Source organism: Gouania willdenowi, chromosome 7, assembly GCF_900634775.1.
Source record: "Gouania willdenowi chromosome 7, fGouWil2.1, whole genome shotgun sequence".
NCBI classification, from domain to species: Eukaryota; Metazoa; Chordata; class Actinopteri; order Blenniiformes; family Gobiesocidae; genus Gouania; species Gouania willdenowi.
In genome coordinates, this window is record NC_041050.1 from 28764146 (window position 1) to 28790294 (window position 26149).

At 39.3% G+C, this 26149-nt stretch overlaps 1 protein-coding gene across 1 annotated transcript in view; it reads left to right on the plus strand.

Annotated features, from left to right (window-relative positions):
• Nucleotides 1-26149, plus strand: part of LOC114466959 (low-density lipoprotein receptor-related protein 1-like) — a 127344-nt gene that overhangs the window by 25388 nt on the left and 75807 nt on the right. Inside the window, exon 3 of the mRNA XM_028452832.1 lies at nt 15678-15815. Coding sequence (XP_028308633.1) covers nt 15678-15815 — 138 coding nt within the window. The remainder of the gene's footprint in view (nt 1-15677; nt 15816-26149) is intronic.

Below are 26149 nucleotides of genomic sequence, written 5' to 3' on the forward strand. Positions count from 1 at the left end.
TGGAACCCAAGAATTTAAAATGTACCAACGGCTAACTAAATAAATACACTATTTTAGAGTTAAGAAATATTGCCGACAATTTGGGTGATTGATTGATTAAATTTATTTTTGTGTCATGCACACAATGTGCCCAACCCTCATGGGCTTATAAGACACCGGAAAGTTCAGTTGCAGTGGTTTACATCATTTCATAACATTACAAAGTTGCAGGCTCCTGGCACAGTTCAATGTTGAATAATGTGTTCTGTCTTTTTTCCCAGGCTTTTGAAATAAAATCTGATATAACAAAGGTTCCTTTCTTGAAACACACCTCAAGTTTTTTGTAATCATCTAACTAAAGAAATCTACATAAAATTAAGACATTTAAAAAAAAAAAAACATCCCTTATGTTGTCATACAATGGACAGTAACACAAAAAGTTACTCTCATTTTCAATTTCATCTAGATCATTTAATTGTGGCAACCAAAATCATGATTGTTGTGGCGGTTTTGAATGGAATGAGACGGCGTCAAGTTGTAGGGTTTACTGGTCAGATGCGGACACAGGGTTTATTTGGTCAAATAGGCAGACCGTTCTGGATTCAGAGGTTTCCATGTGTGTGTGTCCCAATGAATCTGTAGTTGTTCTGTGCCCAGGGTTTCATATGCTACTGATAGCTTTAAGACAGAAGCCATTTCACCTCAATTACAGGCATGCTTGGGGCTCAGGAAGTGGCTAACATGTGCCTGAGGGCATGGGTTTTATACTCATACCATGTCAGCAGAGGTTCTCTCTCTGTGCAGGACTCTTGTCTCTTGCCTGTTACTGTTCCCACAGGTTAAATGATGTTGCTGTTTTTTTCTCTTTAGGCCTAGAAACGAATGATGGAAATGGTGTTTAGGTTTCTATTAAAGGCCCCATATCATGCTATTTTTCACCCATTTCCATTTGTTCTAAGAACCCCAAAAATATAGTATTTAAGATTTATTTTCCCAAACTCGCCTGTTTTCCAGAGTTTTAGCCTCTGAAAAGTCACTTTCTGAGCAACTCTACACAAACAGGCTGATTTGCGGCCTACTTATGCATATTCATGAGTGGGCGTGTCTATAGACGGGGTACTGACTTCCTCCTTTCTGCACAGTGACGTAGGGCCAGAGGACGGCCCGCCCTCCTCCCACCCACTCCGTAGCCAAGTTCATGCTGCTTTATAAACACGAGACAGAGCGTGGGGGCGGGGCGTTCACCGGTACATACCTAGACTGTAGAAAATACATACATAGCACTGCGCTAAGGACGCTGAAATGCTCACCTTCGTGGGCGTGTCTGTTTACATGTCAATCACAACAGAGAGCTTCCTGAAGGCGTGGCTTCTCCAGCTCAGAGTAGCGTCAAATTTGACCTCAAAGTGGGAACGCGTCATTAAATTGGAGCGATGTGTTTGGACTCACCCTGCAGTAAGAAAGGAGCAATTCACCCTCTAACTAACGATTGAGGGAATCAATGAAAATGACACTTTGGACGTGTGTATGAAGCCCAAATAGCACTTTATCATGTTTAAAGCACAGAAAAGTTGATTTAGTTTTACATGGGCCCTTTAAACATGTTGTTTTTTTTTACCGTATGGAGCAGTGTTTCTAAAACGGGGTACGTGTACCCCTAGGGATATGTGATGGCACTACAGGGGATACTTGAATGAACAAATAAAGTGTCAATCTTGGTCCCACCCCAGGCGTGAGATCACTGGAATTTTGAAAATTAATTATTATTCCTTTTTTTTTTTTTTTAAATTTAAATGACACAATTTTAAACAACAGATTTCTATGTTTTCACTTTGTGAAAAATAAATCTTGTTGAACTAAAATAAAGTATCTGAGCTCAAACTTGATCAAAAGTTAGATTATTTCTAGAAAAACATGTCTTTGGGGTCAAATTCTTGATATCAAAATGGGGTCACAATACAAAAAAGGTTGGTAAACACTGATCTAAAAAAAAAAAAAAAAGGTAACCACTGGACTAAATACTGTTTCTTTCCACTTATTTACAAAATGTGATTCTTTAAAATGTGTTATGGCTCGATCATTCCATCATTATAATCTATAGTTGATTTCAAATAGTTTTTTAAGCAACATGTTGTAGTCTGACAAAGGGGGGACTTGAGCTAAAAAGGTTTGTGAAACACTGGTATAGAGCTAAAGTGAGTTTAGATACTGTAAGTTCCACAAAAAAGCAGTAAAATTGGTCCCAAAAACAATGAAAGCCTATTCTTTTAATCTAGAAATCATTTAAAATTCAGGTTTACTTTGTTCAAACAGTCCAACATAAGTTGTTTTTTTTTTGTCTTCTGAGCATTTGTTGATATTGTTGAAGTTCAGTCTACAACCGTGGTTGAGATAGAAACATTCGGTTATTTAAACACGTCTTGGCTCATTTGTCAACAAAACCTTTTGTGGGTTTGCAAAATTAGGACTGGAACACAGTCCAAAGACGTCCAAACACGGAACAGAAGTAGCCCCTCCTCCTTCCAGCAGGTCTGCTTTAGTCTGGTGGTATTTTCGTCTTTGTGGCAGTTTCCAGGCTGTAAAAATACAACCACAAAGATTTTAGTGCATGGAATTGATGTGACAGTTGTAACAATGCATTTTTGTTTGTGTGTCATTTGTTCTGCTTGGCTTTTGTTTCCTTTTGTTTAAAATGTTTTGGTTTTGCAAATGAGATGTGAATTCATTGAGACATTTTTTGCACTGTTTATCATTTATTACTGTAAATCCCAAATGGACCAGTAGTCTTCACATCAATGTACCGTAATTCTAACAGATGCTGGTCGACTTTGTCTTTTTATTTGGCCTCTAGAAAAGTTTTGAGAAAATCCTAAATGATTAACAGAAGTTCATAGAGGGCTTAATATTTGTATACAGCGCAATAATACTTTGTAAGCATAAACGTCCTACATTTTTATTCTCAGAGCAGTAGTTTTTAAAATCTCTCCCTCACTCTGTCTGTATGTCGAGTAAGTCTGTATGCAATTAGGGTCTTTGCGTGAACCGCATTCATTGTGGTTGCGCCGTCGACTGAGAACAGATGTCTGATCAATCCTGGCATGTAAGAACTTTCTCTGTCATGAGAAGTAGCTTCCATAATGAAATCCCTTTCAACATCACAAATATATCACACAGCGATTGTTTCCCATTAATTCTCTGTCTGTGAGACTTTTTAGCCCTTGATTTAGCATGAAAAGGCCTCCAGGATGACCACAAAGCAGGGGGTCCAAATGCATTTCAGTCATGCTAACACATGGCTTTTCTTTCCCCCAGTGCTGTTTAATCCACTTAGAAACTGAGTTGATAACACATGTAACAAACACTCGCTCGTTTCTTTGTTCCACAAAGTGCTTTTCATTGAGGTTGTGGAGGTATAGTGTCACATAAACATGGAAATGTTGATTCGTTTTGTTCATTGATGCTGAAAAGTCATTTTCAGGGGAAATCTCTTGGAATGCAGTTTAATAATGAAACTTAGGGGGCCTACGCCTGAAGAAACTAAATATATTTATTTATTTCAAGAAAACCTGATTTCAACCCCTAGGATAAACAAACTTAATATGAACTTCTCATTAAAGATTTTCTAAAGCCAGCCATGTGTGTTTTTCAATATTTATTTTGGATTGACTGAACATATTTTTAACTAAAGCTCACTGAAGTGAAATTACAGAGGATTTTCAGCAAATAACAAGTGTTGTCTGTGTAACAATAATAATGTTCTAATATTTATTTTAAGTGGAACAAGTACCAAAGCAGCGAAACAATGCTTACATTGTCACCAAGTATAGCATTGCCAACCTCTCCAGCAGCGGTGGGAAAATTAACAACATTAAAGCTGCTTAACTCCCATTTTTAAAAATATACCTTGATTCAAAAGTTGTTCTCATAAATCCTTTGCTGGGGATTTACGCACAAAAAGACTGAAATTGCAGCTCGCAACTTTGTTTTTGCATCCATCTCAAACATTCTGTTCGTTGACGAATGGTGAAATAAATGTAACTTTAAAAGTTTTGCGCATTGCATTGTGGGATTTGGAGTCCCGTAGAAGAATGAAAAGATGGCGCCAAAGTAGAGAAGTTTCTTTAAGAAGCGTTATTACTTCATTTTCTTGTTGGTTTCTTGCATTTCTTGGCCAGAGGAGACATTTATTTGCTTGACACCATTTTTGTTCTGCTTTATGCCCGTGATAAGATGTTACTCTGATTTAGGCCGTATCCGGGTGTTTCTGTGGACAGCCGAAAATATCAACATCCAACATTGTTTTGTCAGCAACTTTCAATCTGTGAAGAACACCAGAAATGTCACTTTGGCCCAGTTTTTGGGGCCACACAGGGATCAGAAGTGGATGAGAACAACCTTTGGATGAAATACAGGTAGAGTTGTCAGTTACTGGGATGAGATACTTTAGGGTAATCATAAATGTAACAAATGATGCACTTTTTTTCCTTTTTTTCTCCCGATTTTGTGTTGTCATATGGTGTTGTTGTGAAATATGAACTAAAAATACTGATTTATTTTCTCAAAAATTCAAGTTCATTCTTTCTTTTGATGAAAATATTAGGATTTTCATATTTTGAAAGAGTTTGAAAGTTTTCAGAGAGAAAATAAAGTACAGGAGAATACATGTGATACAAGAATTCCCCTCGCCCTCCAAAGTTACGCGGGTATAGAAAATCCAAGGCCGTTGTAGTGGCCAAAAACACTTTTCAAACCACAGTTTTGCTGTGTGCACTCCGACCCTTGCCAATCTTTGCTTGGCCAGAGGTTGAGCTTGTAGTAACATCTCTTCGTGTTCAGTTGTTGCATGCAAATGCATTAACCCATGGCAAAAGAGACATCACACCACAGTAATCTGCCCATCTCTTGCCATTAAGCCCCGTTTTCTCTTCTGGATGTTTGCCAGCGTGATCTCTTGTATGACCCATCTGTCTGTCATGCCTCAGCAGCCTCTCCACAACAACCACGTTGGGACGGCTGCCGAGATGGTGGGATGGAATGGTGATGAGAAGAAGGAATGGTTCAACAGAAAAAAGCCTTTGTATAGGAGAAAAATGGGCCTTAGCATATTGATGCTGATGAGGAAAATGGAAATATTGCAAGACTCTGATGCCCCCACTTTTTAATAGAAACAGCCTTTTACAGTTAACTCGGAGGGGGTCCATTCATAGGCTATAATCAGTCATGTAGCTGTGGTCACAGGGGGCACGTTGTGGGGGCAGCAGGGTCTGTGGTGCCAGCAGCTGATACACTGCTTCCACAGAGGAAGGAGCAAAGCCCAGAAAATCCCTGTGTTCTGTGGGCCTGAGCCCTCCTCAGCTTTACCAGCCTATCAGCAGAGCTGGAACACAGGGCGTTCCCACGCCAACCAGGCCCCTCTTCCCCTTTTCTACCATCCCATGATGGTCCCTTTGTTTTCACTCCTTGTCACACGAAAATAAATTCACAAGATTGCTGTTCCTCACGTTTCCTACCTGCTCATTCTTCCCGCGTGCTCTACTGATTCGCTCTGTTTGCCTATTTTTTGAGATGTGTTTGTCCAGTGCAACATATCTGATTGTTTGTTACACAAGTTAACATCTGATTACCATTTTCTATCTAAAAAAACCCAAAACTTTGATGTGACTTCTTTTGAGCCTTTAAATGCGGCAGAAAACTGTTCACAGATTGCTTAGGAGTTGCAAGCAGGGAGTTTTTGGCGAACTCCCCATTCTGTTGTGAAACATTGCCGTCACTAAGCCCAACTTCAAATCCTTTCAAATACATCCACCATAAAACCCTATAGTTAGATATTTTACCAACATGACGCTGTGAAATGCAATAAACCATTGTATTTCTGTGTAATTTGGTTTCGAATCAATTGTCATTGTAAGAGACTGAGAAATATATAAACATTTTTGTATAGAACAGACAGTGCATTTAAGAAAATCAGTTTTAATATAAAACAGATGGAAAATGTTATGATTTGTTGTTTTAACATCTTTTATCATGAAACAGTTACCCCTCTATTTTTTATTTTCAAACATACTATTTTACAGAGTTTAACTAACTGAACTGACAGAATATAGTGTGATCCACCAAACCAATAGATGGCACTCAAACACTTCTGTGAGTCAGGCTGAGGGTTCTAAAGCCCGACGTAGCATCAGTAATAATCGGCGCTGGCTTTGTGTAGACGTTAAATTCTTCATCTCTCTTGTTGATTAATAGGTACTTGTAGAACTATGACAAAAACCCATTTTTCATTTAGCTAACAGGGAGATGAGTAATTTGGGAAACTGTTTTGGTTAGTTGTGATGACTGAGGATGTTTATCTATCGTTTTAGTCTGTTTTTCATGTTTGAGATATGCAGTCACAAAGTTGATTCAGATAATAGTCTGCTCCATGCAGGAATGCGATATCATAGATATATTTTCATGCATTCCATAGTAATGATTTGTTCTACTGAATGTGTGTTTCTGTTCCAAAACATTGTTTAGCTACTTAACCAGTGTTCTATTTCATAATATTTTGTGAGATGCACAACCATCTGCAGCCCTCAGAAACGTTTTTTCTCAATCTGCCAATCCTGATTGGCTGGTGAAACGTGTCCGTCAGGGACACTCCCACCTCCTATAAGAGGAAGAGGCGGATGAGCACACGTCATTCAAACACCTCTTCTCACTCTGAAGCATATCTCGAGTCTTCTACCAGCTTAACTGTCCACAGACGGATCTTTTTCTTGCCTCCGTCGACGGACGCTGTCCCTGTTCGACACCAATCCACGGTCTCGAATCTCCGGGCGTTGGCACACCAGCCGACTGCTCGGCTCCAACGCTGCCCCCGACGTTCCTGACAGTTCGGCGCACGTTGGCCCACCTCGCGGGTGCTTACACTCCAGTAGACTGCCATGCTCCACGCACGACACCACATCACGATCCACATTTTCCAGACGCCAGCACACCAGCTGTCATCTCGAGCCCAGCGCTGCCCTCGTCGCCTCCGGTTTAGCTCAGATTATGACTTTGATTACTCTGGTTGATGCCTTCGGCCATCCCACTGATCCACCTCGGACTCCTCCACACAAGGGAATTCCAGCTGTGCACGGAGAGTGTTGGTTACGCCAGAGTGTGGTGCACTCTGCACCACAGGTGGGCCTTGGGTTTCCTGATACATGCTGTGAGGGGCCGCTGGAATGCAGACCTCCGGTGCTCTCACATAAATTATTTGGAGCTTGCAGTGTTCCTCTTGCTGAAGCGCTTCCTTCCGTCTCTCATGGGACATCATGTCTTGGACAATACTGCAACTGTGGCGTACGTCAACTTCCAGGGCGGGTTGCGGTCCTGTCGGTTGCATATAATGGCGCTCAAACTAATCCTGTGGAGCTGTGGTCGTCTCCTCTCACTGATGGCGGTGCACATCTCGGGGGTCCTGAACACGGGCGCAGACCTGTTGTCCAGGGGCGTGCCAGTATACGGGCAATGGATGTTACACCCAGAGGTGGTGCAACACGGATGGGCCAAGTGATTTTGTCATTCTTGCAGGACCTGATTGACAAGCGCAAGGCTTTTCCCACTGTGAACGTGTATTTGGCGGCAATCACCGCCTCTCATGTAGTCTTTGGGGAAAAACCGGCGAGCCACCACCCATCTATCTGCCGGTTTCTGAAGGGAGCATGCAGGCTCCTCCCTGTGTCCAGCACCATGGGATCTGGCTGTGGTTCTGAAGGGACTTAAACTTCCTCCTTTCAAACCGCTGGGAGAGAAGTTTGCCTTACTGAAGGCTGTTTTGTTACTGGCTCTGGCGTCAGCTAAGCGGGTAAGTGGCAATCATGCGCCCTCGGTGCACCCGTCATGCACTCAGCTCTTCCCGGGCGATGTGAGGATGATTTTGAAACCCAACTCGGCCTTTGTGCCGAAGGTGGTGGGCTCATGTTCTCCCATTGACCTGTTGGCCTTTTTCTGCCTCACAAGGTGAGCAGCGGCCTCATGTGCTGTGTCCAGTTCGTGCGGTATGCACTTACATGAACATGACAAGGAGCCTCAGGAGGAGCGATCAGCTGTTCGTCTCCTGGGCTAATTCTCGTGAGGGGAAGCCTGTTACTAAGCAACGCCTGTAGCACTGGGTTGTGGAGGCTATTGTTTTGGCTTATACGAGTCAGGGTCTGCGGGCACACTCAACTCGGCATCTCGCCACATCCTGGGCTTTGTTCAGGGGTGTGTCTGTTCAGGACATTCGTGCAGCGGCGAGTTGGACCTCGCCTCTTACGTTTGTCTGCCTTTACATGCTGAACTTCGCTCCATGCTTGGCAGTCTTAATGTGTACAGATCTACGGGCTGGTCTTCGCTCAATAAGCATGTCTGCAATATGGGAGCTCCCACGTTCCATAGTGAGACATCATACAAAATATTATGAAATAGAACTTTAGGTTATTTACATAACCCTGGTTCTATGAGTAAGATGAGTGAGATATCTCACCCTGTGAGAAGTGAGAGGAGGTGCTTATTTTGAATGAGGTGCGCCTGTCTGCCTCCTCCTCTTATAGGAGGTGGGAGTGTCCCTGGCAGACGTACACGTTTTACCAGCCAATCAGGATTGGCAGATTGAGAAAAATGCTTTTGAGGGTCGCAGATGGGAGTGCATCCCATAGTGAGACATCTCACTCGTATTACTTATAGAACCGAGGTTATGTAAATAACCTAAAGTTTGGAAGTAAGTTAATTTGTAAGTTCTGCTCAAGTGCAGCTGTTGCATTTTGTTAGCTCATAGCTGTAGCCATTCTGTCTGTAATAGATAATACTGAAGAGATAGGAGTTTTTGTTGAACATTTGATATGTTTTTGTGTTAATCTATGTGAATTATATATTTTTACGTTCCTCTTAATGTGCCACGATTTACTTTTGTGATTTTTGTGAATTATTTTGTACATTTGTGTTTAATTGACTTTCATTGAAATATTTAATTTTATGCATTATATTTTGTATATGTAATACATATATCCTTTTTTTTTTTTGCTGTTTTGGCTGAAATTGAGAAAAAGGATTAACAGAGAAATGTTTAAATTTGTGTCAGTAATAAGCGCTGTTGGCATTATGAAGACGTTAAATTCTTCATCTCTCTTCTTGATTCACAGTGTTTATTCTGTGCATCATATGGACGGGTCCAGCTACCCTTTGAGCTGGTGTCCGTTACATCATCAGGATTATAATATGCAAAAAACAAGAGCAGTCTGATTTCCACAGCAGGGTCCAGCAGAACCATGTGCTTGCTGTGCATCCTGCTGTAAAGACTGAATTCAAAGTGGGGAGAGTTGAGCAGTGGGCAGCCTCGTCTGTCACCCTGCACAATGTCTTAATTCGAGCTGACAGCAGACTTTATGGGAGTCAGTCAGGGGCTGCCATGGAATCCAAAGAGCAGGAAGAAACTCAGGCTTTTATGCCTGGGACAAAAGATCGACAGGGGAGCTACATTTAAGGACATTGCATAACAACTGGCACTGAGATATGGGGGATGGTGGGTCCAACGCCTGAGGTGTTGAAGAAAATCATAAATTAGGAATGACTGTCACAACTTGACCTCGACTATGTGCAGGAGGCAGCAGCAAAGAAATCATCTACTTTTTGTTTGTAGATGACACATGCAGTGATGCCTTTGCTACAAATCCTAGATTCATCAAATTAAGAATCTGGGCAATTCCAACACCAGGCAACACAATAACATCTCTAGAAGAATCTGTTGGAGGCTTTCGTGAATTACAATTGTTTCTCTGGTGCACTTCATCTTTGTACTCATCTTCCTTCCTGGAATATGTTAAAGTGTAAGTACTGTACATCCTAAAACCACTTTTAAAACCACTCTGCTGATTACATATATGAATAGGTATGAAGTAATGTAGTTTATTGCTCCTAGTCCCACTCTTCACATTTTAGTCTAAGTATTTAAATTCAAACACACACACACACACACACACACACACACACACACACACACACACAGACAGATCTTTCTTGCTTTATAGATAGATGTTATTTGTTGTCTCCAGCAGCTTTAAGCATGGTCAAACACTTTTATTTTAAAACATAACTTTGCTATTGGTTTTCATTCTTATGAACATGTAACAGTTACCAGTTACATGTATACATAATGTTTGGGAAAATTTAAAGGGCACAACTGTTTGAGGAATTACAAAGTTTGCATTACAGACTGCAACTGTGAACATATCATATATACAAATATATTAGCTTTACCATTTACTTGGCACTGTAAAAGCAGTTCTTGCTTTCAACACAGTAACTGTATCTGCTTTCACTCATGCTACCATATAAAGACAACATATTTATATACACAGTAAATACATCTTAAAGTGGAACAGTTACCACAGGGTCTCTGTCCTTCCTTCATCCCACAAATCCTCCATCTTTGTCCCGCTGGTCCCAATTTGGCTCCTGCCAAGGTATTACTGTGTTGGGGGAGCTTGAAAGTGATCAGTGGATTATATATTGTTGGCCGTTGTTTTTTTGTTTCCAGATAATTGTTTGTGCTTGCTATGAGGCATGAATATATGTGAGTGGGAGAATCTGTTGCATGAGTCAGAGTTATGCATGATGGGTGATTTGGTTTGTGGTCAAAGAGATTCAGAAAGTCACGTAATACAGTTGTCTGTTTTTAGTTTTCCATCGATTTGTCAGGTGTATAACATTAGCAGGTTGGCACATTTTAAAAAGAAAGAACCCTGAAACCCTAACCCCAGAAACCTTGCGTCAGCTTCAAGGATGTTAGACTCAACTGTGCATGGTAAGTAAGTAATCTTTATTTATAGAGCACTTTTCACAGGTAAAGAAGTACAAAGTTTTTAAACAAATTTTAGTATCATCTCATCTAAAGAGAACATGGAAGAACAGTAACAAATAACATGGGAGACAAGAACGGGTCCTATGCCCTTGGGTCGCCATAAGGAAGCGCCCTGTATTTAAATGAAATGGGAAAACAACATAAGGAGAGGTGAGGGGAAAAAAAGCAGATTATGAACTGAGTTCCCAAAATTAGAAACAAAGTACAGAACCAGGATAAACCTCTCAGCTGCAAAAACACAGATAAGATAACTCACAGTCATAGCACGTGGGCAGGTGGGGGTTGGTCGTGGTTCGGGGGTGAAACGAAACAGTATGTAGGGGACGGAGCTGGTCGAAGATGGGGGCGCAGCGTGCTGCCAGTAATAGTATCTATACTATAAAATAGTGATGGTACTCCATAAAGAAAAAAGACTTTGTAATTAATTAATCTAAATGGATCGCACACCAATATTTGAAACGAGAAGCGTTTTTCCAAATTAAATGGATTTTGGTATATGATTGAATCAATGAAAACAATAAATGAGCTTTAACAACAAAATGGTTTATTATTTTCATCACATAATGTGCAATATAAATAAAGAATATTGCATTGTTTCCACTGCACAAACTTAAAGTAAGCTATATTCACGGTTTTCCGTTTTTTTTGGTGAACTTTCTAAAACAAATGTGTTTTTGTGTGTAAAACAAAAAGCAGCACTTAGTACAGAACATTCCAGAGAAGTGGAAACTGAACAGTGCAAAACAGTTGTCATGAAATAAACAGACCAACTGATGAAGCTAATGAATTTTGTTTAAAATTGTCTTTCTGCATAACAGTTCATAAGTTGGATGCTATCTGTAGCACCGTTTCTAGCCCCGCCCACATCCTCTATCACTGAGAGTGGACGACTGTCCACTACTATCATTTGTCCAGTTGTCTTGTTCATTTGTCACTCATGGACTTATTCATTTTGGCTCTGAACCCTGTCATCGTGTCGGGTGTGGATTGGCATCACTGTCTGCTCGGAGCATGTTACAGCGAGTGTCCGTGCAAGCTGTCCTCGCTAGCCGCTACATGTTTAGCATTAAGGTGGTTGTGGAGGCTGCAAGAGGTCCAGTGATCTGCAAACTCTTTCTTGCACAATTTTTTGTTTTTCATCTGGTGTTTTTTTTTTTTTTTAAACCAAATTGAACACCCACGAAGCTCAGCAACAACTTCTTCTCAGGTTCTCCCATTTCTTCAGTTGTAGTCGGTGCATCAGTATTATGGGCTGTTTGGAGTGAAAAAAAAAGGCAATTAACTGTGTTATATTTATTAGTGTGTTGATGTCCCAGCACTACTATAAAAACCTACAGTAAGTGCAAACATTGTTTGAAAAACATTACATGCATTACAAAAACACGACATAAGAAGAAGTGCATAACTGGCAAATGTTAAAGTATGTAAATCTGGCACTAAAATGCCACTCATATGACTTTCCCTCTGACTTATCTTTGACGCATCTCTAAAAACTGTTGACAAATGGTAAAACTCCCACAGTGGTTTCATTTCAAATGTACATGCAGTTTATTTGTGGTTCTGCGGTTTAAATTGAGAATATCCATGTTGGCAATTTATTAGATGTGAATCATGCTAGCTTACGGTATTGGACCCTAATTCTTATAATAAATGTGGCGCGTTTTCCACCCAGGCTGCAGTGGTTGGACCAATATGCTGCAGGCTCCTGCCTCTTTAAGGCACTTGTTTTCAGTGAGACAGATTTTCTGTTTTATGTGCTATGACTAATATCTTGGACGGACAGAGGGGACTCAGAGGGAATGCTTGTGGTTTTCCTCTGGGAATGCTGGCATGCAGGCAAGTGTTCCTTCAGCCGCGTGCACCTTTTCATATGGCTCTGATTCATTAGTAAAATATATGTATCCTCTTGAAGAGTTGGTAATATGGTTTTTCACGGCTTTTTCAAGTTTTCCTTCATGTCCTCGGGATATGCATACAGACACCAGACAGCCTTGCATACCAATTAAATGCAATTAAAATCATTCCCTCAAACTGTCATTGCACACATTGCACTCCCAAAAATGCAGGCATCTTTAATACGCTCTCAGCTCTGGAATGTTGTCGACTCCATATGGAGAAAAGTTGAGCTGAGGGTCAAATGAGCAACATTTTGGCTGCAACATTTGTTTGATGTTCAGATACTTGAAGACTTTGTGGAGGTGAGCTTTTAAAGAAGACACGTGAAGCACACATACTCGGATACAGTTTGCCTCCTGCACAACTCCACAGATGGTTTCCTGTGAAGGAGGTGAACTTTATTTTCTCTGCTATGAGTGTTTTTCTAAAATGGGTCAGCAGATGTTAGAGGAGGAGGAGGAGGAAGAAGAAAAACAGTCCCGGCAAACTGTTTGCACTGCAGTGTGGGTCGGTAGGAACGACAGACTGCAGTGGGAGAGGGTTGAGGGAAAGCGAATGCTTCTCCATGTTCGCGTCCAACTGAAAAGATTTTAGCTTTTTTTTTTTTTTTTTTTTTTTTACAGTACAGAACATTCTGTCCCTTGCCCTCTTTAGCCCTGTTTGAATACGTCTTATCAGTGTTTACTCTCCTCAATTCTTCGTTCATTTTCATCACTATCTGCAAAACAATTACAAGTGCAGGCCTTATTTTGCAAACCTTTTGACATTATGTGCACTAGGCCTGGGTAATATATTGAGATTCAACATGTATCAAGTTTTCTATTTTGGATATTTAGAAAATTACAGTATCACCTATATTGATATATCTTTATATATTCTTTTGTATTAAATTACTAGTTTTAGAAGTCTTTTCTTTCTCTACTTCTCAGAACAACATTAAAAGCTCAATTAGACGATCACTGTGCATCCTAACCCAGACCTTCATCTAAACTCACTCACACGTGCTGTCCCTTAGAGGAGAAGAAGTTTATTGTGGCTCATGTTGTGCAACTGTTTGTTAATGAATGTTCCGTTAGTTTGTTGTCTTAAGTATTTTTGTTGTTTTTTGGTGTATTTCTCTGTTAATTTGTGGTTTTGTAGTAAATTTGTGTCATTTTGTGCATTTACTTTTGGAGCCACTAGTATTTTTTTTATTATTACCAATCTTAAAGCACTGATTGGTGTTATTTTAGCCTGTGTGGCATTTTGCATCAGCAAATTTAACCTAGAATTGTCTTTCTGGTCAGACTTTATTTGAATTAAAAAAAAAAAAAATCAAGGTTTATATCGTAAATCACCATTTTGAGAAAAAATATTGAAATATGAATTTTGGTCCATATAGCCCAGCCCTAATGTGCAAACATATCTACAGTGAATGATGCATGCTCATTTGTTGTATGGGTACCAGTCATTCAGCTTGGATTTTCTATGCAAGACACGTAAAGTTGCAATGTTCCAAAATGTCAAAGGCCCAATAAAGACTTTTCATTCACGGCAGTGTAGGACTGAACCTGCACTCGCTGTCACTTCACTGCAGTGCAGCATGACTGATGTAGGTAATATGATTAGTAGGAAATGGTTTTCTAAAGTGGCTTTACATTTATTGCTGATCTATGCACTGTCCTCATCATTAAAAGCAACAGAAGCTGCTGCAGCTAATATAAAAAAAAAAAGTCAAAGCGCACAGTAAAGGACTTATGAAACAACTTGAGCTTTTTTTACAGTTAAATTATGCCGTTTGTATTTGGCTCTATGACTGTTCACTTATTGTTATTAGTATTTATCAAACATCTATTTTCTGTAAGGAAACTACTCATTGTCCTAAGCACATAAAATGAAGGGTGTCCCAGTCTGATTGATATGGTCTATCGCAGGGGTTCTCAAACTTGGGGTCGTGACCCCATTTGGGTTTGCAAGACACGATGAGGAGGTCGTCAGATGCCTTCAAGAAACTAAGAATATTTTTTTGAACAATTTGAGCCCATTTTTGCTTAGTTTTACCCTTTTTCTGCAACTACATGAAACGTGCCATATTTTAACCTATTTTCATCACTTTTTCTTGCCACATTTTTGCTCCTTTTAATGCTTTTTTTTGCTACGTTTCTCCCATTTCTGACACTTCTCCATCAAATTTTAATGCCTTTTCTGCACATTTTTTCCACTTTATAGACATTTTCAGCACTTATAATTCCTTTCCACTACTTTTCCAACTAATTTCACATATTGACCCATTATTGTCTCTTTTAACCTCTTTTGACCATATTTCATATATATATATATATATTATTTTTTTTTCATTTTAACCACATTTATGATTGGTCATGCCAATTATTTACCAGTTTAAACTAATTGTTCCACTATTGACACTTAAAACGATTTTTACTACTTTTTTCTGTCAGTTTTTGCAACTTTTAACCAATTTCTGTGGTTTTTGAAATCCCATTTCACCACCGTTTCCACCATTTCCACCTAACCCATGTTATTTAAATTTTTTTTAAAAATTTGTATTTATTTAATTTTGGAATAAAATCGTAATGAAAACAAAATGTCTAAATAGTTAAGCAAATATATGTCAGTTATTTTAAAATCATAAAAAACCTGAAACTGAAAATCTTTACTCTATTTATTTTTTATTTATTGATCATTGAATGTGGATAGAAGAATGAACAGACAAGTTATTGCTGTTACATGGACACGTTTCTGTGTCCATTAATTACAAAGCGATTAGATTGGGTTTATTTCAGTTGGAATGAAAGGAGGCTACATGAATTCATTTTTATTTTGGTGGTTATATAATCTGATAACTCAGTGGAACAGCAGCTAATGTCTCATTAAACATGTATGATGTTTGTATTACTTTGATGTTTAAATGTTCTCTTATTCATTTCTATTTCAGGCTCCCACAGCCGGGTGAACCAGTGTCCTGTCAATGAGATCGGATGCGTGGACCCCAATGTTTGCATCTATTTGGGCAAGTTATGTGACGGTGTTTCTGACTGCGCCGAGGGCTGGGATGAAGGGCCTCACTGCAGAGGTAATTCACACACACACACACACACACACACACACACAAAAAGCAGAGCATTGTCAAAGAATAATTTTTCTTTGTATTTCCATTGTTCTCCATGTTTGAGGTGGTAACAAACCAGCCAGGGTTGGGGTCAATTCATTTTTTTAATTACAGTTCCATCTTCAATTATCCATGTTCAATTACAATGCAATTATGAATACAAATACAATTCGAATTACAATGATTATTTCCCCCTGAAAGTCATTTACAATAACGTTCTCAGTTGCCAACATTCGATTACAATTAATCACAAGTTCTGAGCCTTTACTAAATAACTCCATAAAATGTAACCTTCCTTGTGTTAGCTTTCTGTTAGCATCTCTTATGATATCAGGTTGGTTTTGACCAATGTCTTAAATCAGCTGTAAAATACACTAATGTATTTTACATTTCAGTTTGTTTCTCATATCTTGGTTACCTTTGTTGGGCTTCCTTATGCAGGAAAATATTCATATAAATTTTTATGGTGTTAGGGTTTGGTTTAGGGTAAGGTTTAGTCTTAGTCACGTGACCTAAACTGACCAATGAATGACCTATCACATGATCTAAACTGGCCAAATAGGGGCGCTGCGTACGGATAGAATGTCAGTATATTGATACGGTAACTGTATGGATAGTCACTGCATATATTTAGAACATAAAAATACAAAATCTCTCTGTAAAACCAGCTGCTCTGTTATCTTTCACATGTACATGGGTATTTCTCATTCTACAGAACTAATCAATTATTCAGCTCAGCTATGAATGTCTTTCTCCGGCACCGAATGGAATAATTAGGATTCGGGATGAACGCAGAACAAAATCCTATCAAATCCCCCTCTATCAATTAGACAAAAACAGCAGAAGGAGACGAGGACGCATTGGGCCCATCGTCTCTTTCTTTTCCTGCAGCTGATAAGTGAGCAGCTGCTGCTGCCACCTTCAGAGGATCATGAGGTTATTCAGGGGAGCCCAATCTCAAATGTATCTGACTGACGTTGTGCTTGTTTTATGGCTGGGTGACTCATGTTGGGACACGTTTCCTGATTCCTCGCTGTTTTTCTTTTGGTTGGCGTTACCTGGAATATAGAAAAAGCTTTCCCTCTCCACTTCAAAGCTACATGGGATCAAAGTCTGGTGTCAAGGATTGGTCAATGATAACTTTATTTATATACTGCTTTTGTTTTGCGTACTCTCTGCAGCTGCTTGTTTAAGTTTTAGACAGATTAAATGTGTTTTTTGTTTGTTTTTAATCGCTGTTTACCTTTTTTCTCGTGTTATGTTTTATCTTTGTAATGTTTTATGTGCTTTTGAGCTGAAGCATTGGTGCCTTATCTTTTATTTCCTTTTCTCACATGCAGCAGAGCTCTCTTTTTTTCTTTTTTATATATTTATTAGGTTTTTAACAGCTTAACAAAAAACACGCACACACACTCAAAGTCAAACAGCTCTCATGCTCAGGATATATATTATGTACTATACAACTGCATCAGTAAAGAGAGTGAGTTAGTGAATACAAAATAATAATAGAAAAAATGAAAAAAAATAAATAACAATATTTTGTGTCTGTCGCACAAAACTTCTTTTAAAAATAGTGGAAACATTTAGTTCGATACATGCCAGAAAGGGTTGCCATGTTCTGTGGAAAACATCATCTTTTGAGTGCAGTTAGTCCAGTGGAATGTAATCATAATCAATAATGACTCTCCTGCAGAGCTCTCTAAACCCTACGTGAATAGAAATTAAAAAACAGCGCGACAACATTGGAAACTAGATTAGATATCGACCAGCAGTCAGGAGCCTTCATGCATTTCCACCTCATACAGCCTCAGACAGAGAAAAACTCTCATCAAAAAAGCTCAAATATGAAATTCAAACATTGCAGAGTTCTGTGCATCCTCCCAACCTCACCTTTGTCATTAAAGTTGTATTTCACAGTTTCAAGGTGATGAATATCTAGTATCACTGCTGATATGTTCAATCAATAAATGTTTGGTAGATTCATTTAAAAAAAAAAAAAAAAAAAAAAAGATTGGTTGGTTTTAATTAAGTGAGGCAAACAACTTGTTCTGAATAAGAATTTTCTTGTGTGCTTACTAGGGGTGTGTATTGCCTGGCATCTGGCGATAGTATTTGTATCCCGATACATAAGTCACGATACAATACGATATATATCCTGATATTAAAGTATAAGGCGATTTTTGCGTTTTTTTCTTTAATATATGACTTAAGAAACAACTAATCTGTAAATGTGTACACCTTCATGAGAACATTATGTATGAAATATACATATTTTACACTCAAAACATTGGCTTTAACATGTCATGTGCCAACAGCTTAAAATTAAAAAGTAACATACAATCTTCCTGTGGCTTTTAAACCAACTTTGACTTTAGTGAAACATGACTTTAGTGCAACATAATTGAGGTATATGCCTCACAAATAAATGCAGAAAGTTAGAACTTTCTTTTTAGATTTTATTGAAAAAACACAAGCAGGTCAACATGCCCAGGTTTCAGTGCACTTCTTTGTGCAGTTACAATGTCTCCTGCAGTGGAAAAGACTTTCCTAGTTAAATAAAAGTAAAAAGAAAAAATCTGAGAATCGCGCTGATTTATCTACAACTGAACTATTTGGTAATTTGGAAAATAATTGAGTTTTCTGTCCGAATTTGATGGTCTAAAGGCCCAGATTTGGCCGTCGGGCCTTAAGTTTGGCACATGCTGTAGGGCTACATTACATTATTATGTTTTTTCAGTGTGCAGGAGTAGGGGTACATGGCTTCAGGTTAAAGGTCTGAAGGGGTACAGGATTGTGAAATGTTTGGGAACCACTGGTCTAATCTAACTGGCTATAAATGATTAATCCAGGATTGATTTTGTAGGTCAAAACTTGTTGTTTTTTTGGTGAAATATGTGTGTTTGGTACATCTGAGCCGTGTTATCGACCGATCACGGCGCACATCGCTTATCACTGACGGCAACTCTTCCAGCCAGCTGTGGTCAACACACACATCTCACTTAAAACCCCTGCGTGATCATGCTCATGGTCTCACACTCGCATGCGACTACACCTACATGCGTACATACCTATTACCTCAGGTGTAAACACACCGGTAGTGTTTCCAAATTCTTTGGCTTTGACTGTTTTTGAATCCCCCCACTTTTTTTTTTTTTTTTTTTTTTTTTTCAGGGAACGACTTTCACAAGCTTCCTAGTGTTTACTCGTACTAACGACTGCCGAGTTGTGCAAGTGTAACAGGGTGCTGATGTCTGAAAGGACACTTTGTCGGTCAGCACGTCCGAGGGTTACTGCTGGTGATGTTGACAGAAGGGGTCGGAAAGGGGATCGTGCCATGGAGGGTTGGGCTGCAATGTATTTGACTCATAAGAAATTTGTCTTTTTGCATGTTGTGTATGTGTTCACAGTAACATAAATGTGTCTTTTCTTGTCAGCATTGCTAGAATTGTCAATTATAGGAAGAGTTATGCTTTTAATGTGTTTCAATACTGAGGCATTGAGACATGTAGATGTACACAGCTCTGATAGAAACATACTCTTAAATATGTAAATAAATTAGAGCAAACACAAAAATATAGCTGTAGCAATAGATGCTGTTGTTAAATCTCAAAATGTTGAAGAATGCGAAGTTGTCGTCATTTCTAAATTTAAGTATGTGTAACAAATGAGATGTAAATAAAAAAAAGGCCGTGTCATGTAAGGGTGTAAGAAAAAATCGAGTTGTGTTATATTGCAATATTTCACTGCTTGATTATCGTATTGAATCAATTAATGCAATTACAGAGGTCATATGTTTCCTGTAGTTCTTGACCAGGGTTGCACACACTGCAACAGGGATTTTGGCCCACTCCTCCAGACAGATCTTCTCTAGATCTGTCAGGTTTAGTGGCTGTCACTGAGCAACACAGAGTTTCAGTTCCTTCCAAATATTTTCTATTGGATTTAGGTCTGGAGACTGGCTAGGCCACTCCAGAACCTTGATATGCTGCTTAAGGAGCGACTCTTGGGTTATCCTGGCTGTGTGCTTTGTGTCATTGTCATGTTGGAAGACCCAGCTAGGGGCAATACATGACCCCATTTATCCTCTCCATAATACAGTGCAGTTGTCCTGTCCTATTTGCAGAAAAGCACCCCCAAAGCATGATGTTTCCACCCCCATACTTCGCAGTAAGGATGCTGTTCTTGGGATGGTACTCATCCTTCTTTTTCCTCCAAACACGGCGAGTGGAGTTTAGACCAAAAAGTTTTATTTTGGTCTCATCTAACCACATGACTTTTTCCCATGTCTCCTCTGGATCATTCAGATGGTCATTGGCAAACTTCAGACGGGCTGGACATGTGCTGAGTTGAGCAGGGGAACCTTCCGTGCAATGCATGATTTTAAACTTTGACGGCGTAGTGTTCTACCCACAGTAACCTTTGAAACTGTGGTCCCAGGACTCTTCAGGTCATTGACCAGCTCTTCCCGTGTAGTTCTGGGCTGATTCCTCACCTTTCTGATCATCAGTGATACCCCACGAGGTGAGATCTTGAATTGAGCCCCAGTCCGAGGGACTCTGACAGTCATCTTTAGCGTCTTCCATTTTCTAACAATTGCTCCAACAGTTGATCTATTTTCACCAAGCTGCTTGGCAATTGCCCCGTAGCCCTTTCCAGCCTTGTGGAGTTCAACAACTGGTGTCTTTTGATAGCTCTAGTCTTGCCCATGGTAGTAGAGTCTGACTGACTGTGTGGTGGACAGGTGTCTTTAACAAGCTCAAACAGGTGCTACTAATTTAGAATAATAGGTGAAGTAGAGGTGGACTTTTTAAAGGCAGAGTAACAGGTCTTTGAGGGCCAGAATTCTTGCTGATTGGCAGGTGTTCAAATACTTATGTGCAGCAATAAAATACAAATGTATTTAAAAATCATACAATGTGATTTCCTGAATTTTTTTTTTTTAATTATTATTATGTCTCTCACAGTGGAAATGCACCTACGATGTAAATTTCAGACCCCTCTATAATTTCTGGAGGGAGAACTTGGAAAATTGCAGGGTGTTCAAATACTTGTATTCCTCACTGTTTATATGTATATTGTATTGTGACATGCAAATTGTGAATCGTATCATATCGTCAGATTCATGACAATGCACACCTCTAGTGTCAAGTGTTATTGCTGTGCTGTCCTGCAAAGCCTGTGATGTAACACGCACAATCTCTACAGAGTTAAGTAGATCACAGTAACATTACCAGTTCAATAAAAACACCCCTTTTGTAAGGCAATCATAGATGGCAATTTTCCACTGATCCAAGGTTTTCCGCTTATTTGATCTTAAATTTATTTCTGTGAATTGTCTGAATGTGCGTTCAACCTCACACCGAACGCGACTTCAGTTGCTATACTATAGTTGCTTAAATCGCTCGTGATGAGGTGCTCGAACATAGTTGCACTTTTTGCTTTCTTCATCACATCATCTGTGACCAGTGATGTGACGGCCGAGGAAGTGACGTAGGGAGAAACACATTGGAATGTCGCAACATAGCGTCACTCAAACTCGCTTTAAGCGACTTCCAGCGACTGAGTTTGTGCGATTAAGTCGCTGGGATTACGTGAGCCGTGTTGCTTGAAAGGAGGTTGGTTGGCGTTGCGTCATTTACATTGATTTTGAATGTAATCTAGTCACCAAGTCGCTAGGTACCTTATCTTTGTCGGGGAACTCAAAAACATCTTGTGTAAAATCAAAGTTGAATCATTATTTCCCGCGAACAGGAAGTTTAGCAAGTGTGTTTTTAACGGATCGGCAACTGGATTATTTTGAAACGATTTTGACCAATGAGAATGGTCTTTGTATTTTACCACACAAACTCATAACGGTGTAGTGGAACGTCGGGACAAAGTACGACGAGATAACCGGAACACTTGAGCAATTTCTGAAGAAAACATTTTGTGTTTATTAATTACTTCTGGTTCCCGTGGATTTTGCATTGCTGGATCATGCATCTAAAATGAAAAAAACCTGTGGAAAAACTTGCCATTTGCCATAGCAACTATTCATTGAGGTTTGCATTTGCTAAGCTATAATTGACACTTTCCACAGTCAAAGACGCAATTCACTAGGGATACAGTCAACTGTAAATGCTAAGTCTAGAGACGTTGTTAAGGAGAGAGAGATTGTTGCACACAAGCAAGAATTAAAGAGGAAGGCAGTGCAGAAGTTGAAAGAACTTCCAGTAAAGAGGAACAAACTTTAGTAGATGTACAAAATGTGAACTGTAAGTATTAATAACCTACAGCTAGAAAAGATCATGAGAACCTGTGCAAAGTATTGAAGAAAACAATGATTATGAAATCATTTTTAAAATTGCAAGTAGACAAAATATGCCAAAAAAATGAAAGTCTGTGTTTAGTTTTTCTTATTTATAATTTCATTCTAAATAAGTTGTAGATTTAAAAAAGAAGAAAAAAAACACTTTTCAGCTGAAAACTGATTTTGCTGTTGACCCCTTTTGACATGTCAAAAATCATGATACAGTTACAGTGTCGACCACACGTTGTTCTGTTATTTTTTGCAACTATTTTTACAGTCAGCTGAACCTAGCCTCTTCTTGCTTTGCCTTTGGTCACTGCTTGCACTGATTCTGTCCCTGTCATTAATTCAGGAAGTGGAGGTTTTTCCTTTGACCTGCAGACCTTCAATGTTCTTTTTGTACCATTTGTGGGTAATGAGGCACTCCTCAGGAAAACAAGGCCTCTGAACCTTCCTGGGTAACTGATTGATAGGAGAGAAAAAAATGGGGTCATGACAGCACTCTGGAGAGCTTCTCTATCTTTTCAGTGCGTCTAACAAAAACCCTGATCATTGTGGCGGCATGGTGCTTTTGTTTACACTTGGCTTTTCATCGTCCTTCATGTCCCATTAGCTTTGGAATGAACTGGTTTGAGGTTGCATAAACCTGTAGCAAGAGCACAAAATATACTTTATACATGAGCATGCCTCAGCCTAAATAAGTTTATTGGTGGTAGATTTCAAAGCTGGCTTAAATGATAAGACCGCGCCTTCCATTGTTTACCCCCATCAGTGTACGGTAAAAGTAGACCAGCTTAATGTGTGATAAAGTTCATTTAAGGTAATGTCGAGGAAAGAACCACTTCCCAGAAACTTTGTTTATTAAGGTGTGATACTGTGTGTGTTTTGCAAGAGTGTATTGGTAATTTGTACATTGTGTTTAAGTATTAACTCCGACATCTATACAGTGATCTGCCACTGTGAGGCTAATCGTGACTGTTTGCTCATTACTCAACCCGTAGCCATGTGTGTGTTTGCAAATGGTTACTTACCCTCTTTTGATAATGAAGCCTGCCAACAGCTGCCAGTAAATACACTTTATGCTCACAATCGGTCTGCCATCCTGCACGACAGCCTTCTCTGCAGATTAATGCACCTGGAGGTTTTCTCTCCACCCACAACTGTTTGCTTTAATGTAATGAAAAACTTGAAGACAGGCATGACATTGCATTTATATTTGTGTTTGCTTAGAGACGATAACACAAACCAACACTTGTGATGGCTCATTCCCTCGCCTGCTTCTCATACTGGGCAGCTCTTTTAAAAACAAGTTTAAAGTTTAAACACTAAATCAAATGCAGAAATGCAATGACTGCACACATTTGGTTGAGCAGGGTCTTCTTCTTACTTTTCTTCTTGTTTTCTTTTGTCAGTGGTTATTTGTGGCAGTAATGAGCTGAACATACAGCTGTTGTAACTGTGTCAGGTAGGGGTGTCCTGATCCGATATTGATATCGGATATCAGCCAGTAAACGAATATCGGATTTTATCGGACTGCATCTAAAATCTCCAATGTAAGCGCTCCGATAAGAGCTGTGAACACTATTGTGTTGTAGTTTTTGTTTTTTGTTGATCTGATCGATATTGGTATCGGCCAATACTCAAGGCTGCAATATCGGGATTGTATTGGAAATGAAAAAGTTTTATCGGGACATCCCTAGTGTCAGGTTGTCAGCCAAATGAAGATGTGAAATGTTTTAACGTGAAATAGTCTGACGGACTGGGTGTCCAAGCATCGTTAGTCTTGGTTCCGCTAGAAACTATACAGTGCTCCACATCAAAGTGCTAATATGGTGAAAACATGACGACCTACAAGATATTAGGAATGTAGCTCTATTATTTTATGGTTAATGGTGTAGATTAGAGCTTTATGTTTTTGCCCTAACAGACCGGGTCAGGTTCGGGCTTAATTTTTGATGGTTATACCACAGGCTCGGACAGGGTTCGTATGCTGCGTGGTAAAAAAATGGTCAAATATGTGTTTCCATTAGCGTGAGTAAGATGCACGTAACACCTGTAGCAGCGCATGCAGCTGCCTGTCATGTTTATAGATGTATGCAGAACGAAGGTCTAGTAAATATGGCTTGGATGTGTCTGGTTGAAACGAGTTCAGGCTTAAAGAGACATCGGCTTCATTTGACTTGGACGGGTTTGGGTCGTGTTGTTTTGTGTTCTATCGGGCTCTGGACGGAATGAAATGGCTAGTGTAGATACAGTATATGTGGCATGGTAATTATTCGATTATCAAAAAAGTGTAAACAACCATTTTCTAACACACACAGGGCCACGGGTGGAGTAATGGGCCCATTTTAGCTATCACCAATTATTCGATATTGATCAATAACCTGGCTGATTAATCAGTTGGGCTCTAATATGTTACTGATGTATTCACTTTTTTGCTGCGTTGAAATTATGTGGCTCTGTGCTGTGCTTTTTGCATTCTGTGGGTTTTATGTCTTAAATGTGTATATTTTTTCATGTCAATCAATGTTTTTATTTCACATATCGACTGATATATTGGTTATCGGTACATTGGTACATTAAAACCCCATATTGGTCGAGCAATTTTATATGAAATTGAAAACCATGTAGTTATACAGAATAGAGCAGTTCATATATTCTAAATAGTGTATCCGCTTTATAAAGCTAAAGATTTTTAGCTTTTTTAGATTTTTTTTTTAATCATCCTAAAATTTGAATTGTATATCTCACATTACAAACTAAAATATCTTCTATAGACAGTGATGGAGTGCTGATTCAAAAGGAAACAATGTTTTATTTTTTAAACTAATTAGTAAGCAAGAATAAGGAGTGCTACTTCTTGGTGAAAGGATGTAGTTTATTTGTACTTTTGCTTTAAAGAGTAAATGAGCCAATTTGATGAGTTAGTGAGTGAACAGCAAGCCTTTGTCGCCAGCATACAGAGGACAAAGGCTTGCATAAACCTGTTTCCAGACAGTGAGAACACAACGGTAGGAATGTCTTGCGAATTTCAAGTGTTTAATTTTTACTCTTTAAGGTGTCACACGCTAAAAAATGTGGGCAATTTTGCTGTATAGTGAGAAAGGTCTTATAATTTCTTCCTGGGAACCAGCGACATGTCATGTTTGTAGTGCAGTTTTTAATTTAGAGCTGCATAGTTTGTTTGTCTGTCATGTTATGTAGTAAAAACCGACCTAGGTGTACAACATACTAGTTTATTCTATGTAAGCTGGACGCGGTTTCAGGGACCCCGTGTAGGGAAAGCAGCATTTCTAAGCCATCGGTTTGCCATCAGTCATTTGTCAGCTCAAGAATTCATTCTGGGCCTCCTTCAGCCTCAGTGACCATGTTGTACCCGCACTTTAAGCCATGGGATGTTATTTTTTTGAATGAACTGTCAACTTTTGCAAATTTCCTGCTGGCATTGATTAGACTTGATGAGATTTTTATCCCCTCTTTCTGTCCGGGTTGATTTTATGGATCACTTTCATTGGCCATCCAAGTGTTCTTGTTCATTGTAATTCACATCAACCTTCGCTGAATCCCCAGATAATGTAGTGCCAGAAAGCTAGACTCCTTCCAGACTAGGTCTTGATGCAACAATCAAAAGTGTGCTATTGTTACTTGGACTGTTATTACTGCAGATGTCTCTTATTGTCATCTTTGTGACTGAAGTGCTGACTCACTGTTGTTTTGTATGAGCTTGCTTGCATATTTCCACAACAAGATAAATGTTGGAAGGCAGCTGTGGGTTGACAAAACAGAGGAGGTTCCAGCAGTTATGCATTCATTTCATCTTTTTATTGCCGAGCTACAGAAGAGTTAGGAATGAGGGGTCCCATCAATGGCGTTGGTATGCTTATTTAGGACAGAAGTCTTTTGGTGTTTTGCTCTGGATGTTGTTTGCCTCATTCATTATCCCTCTGAGTCACTGCTGGCACTTGTTTGCTGAGAGGTGGAACTTTTTCAACTCACGTCTTCAAGCACT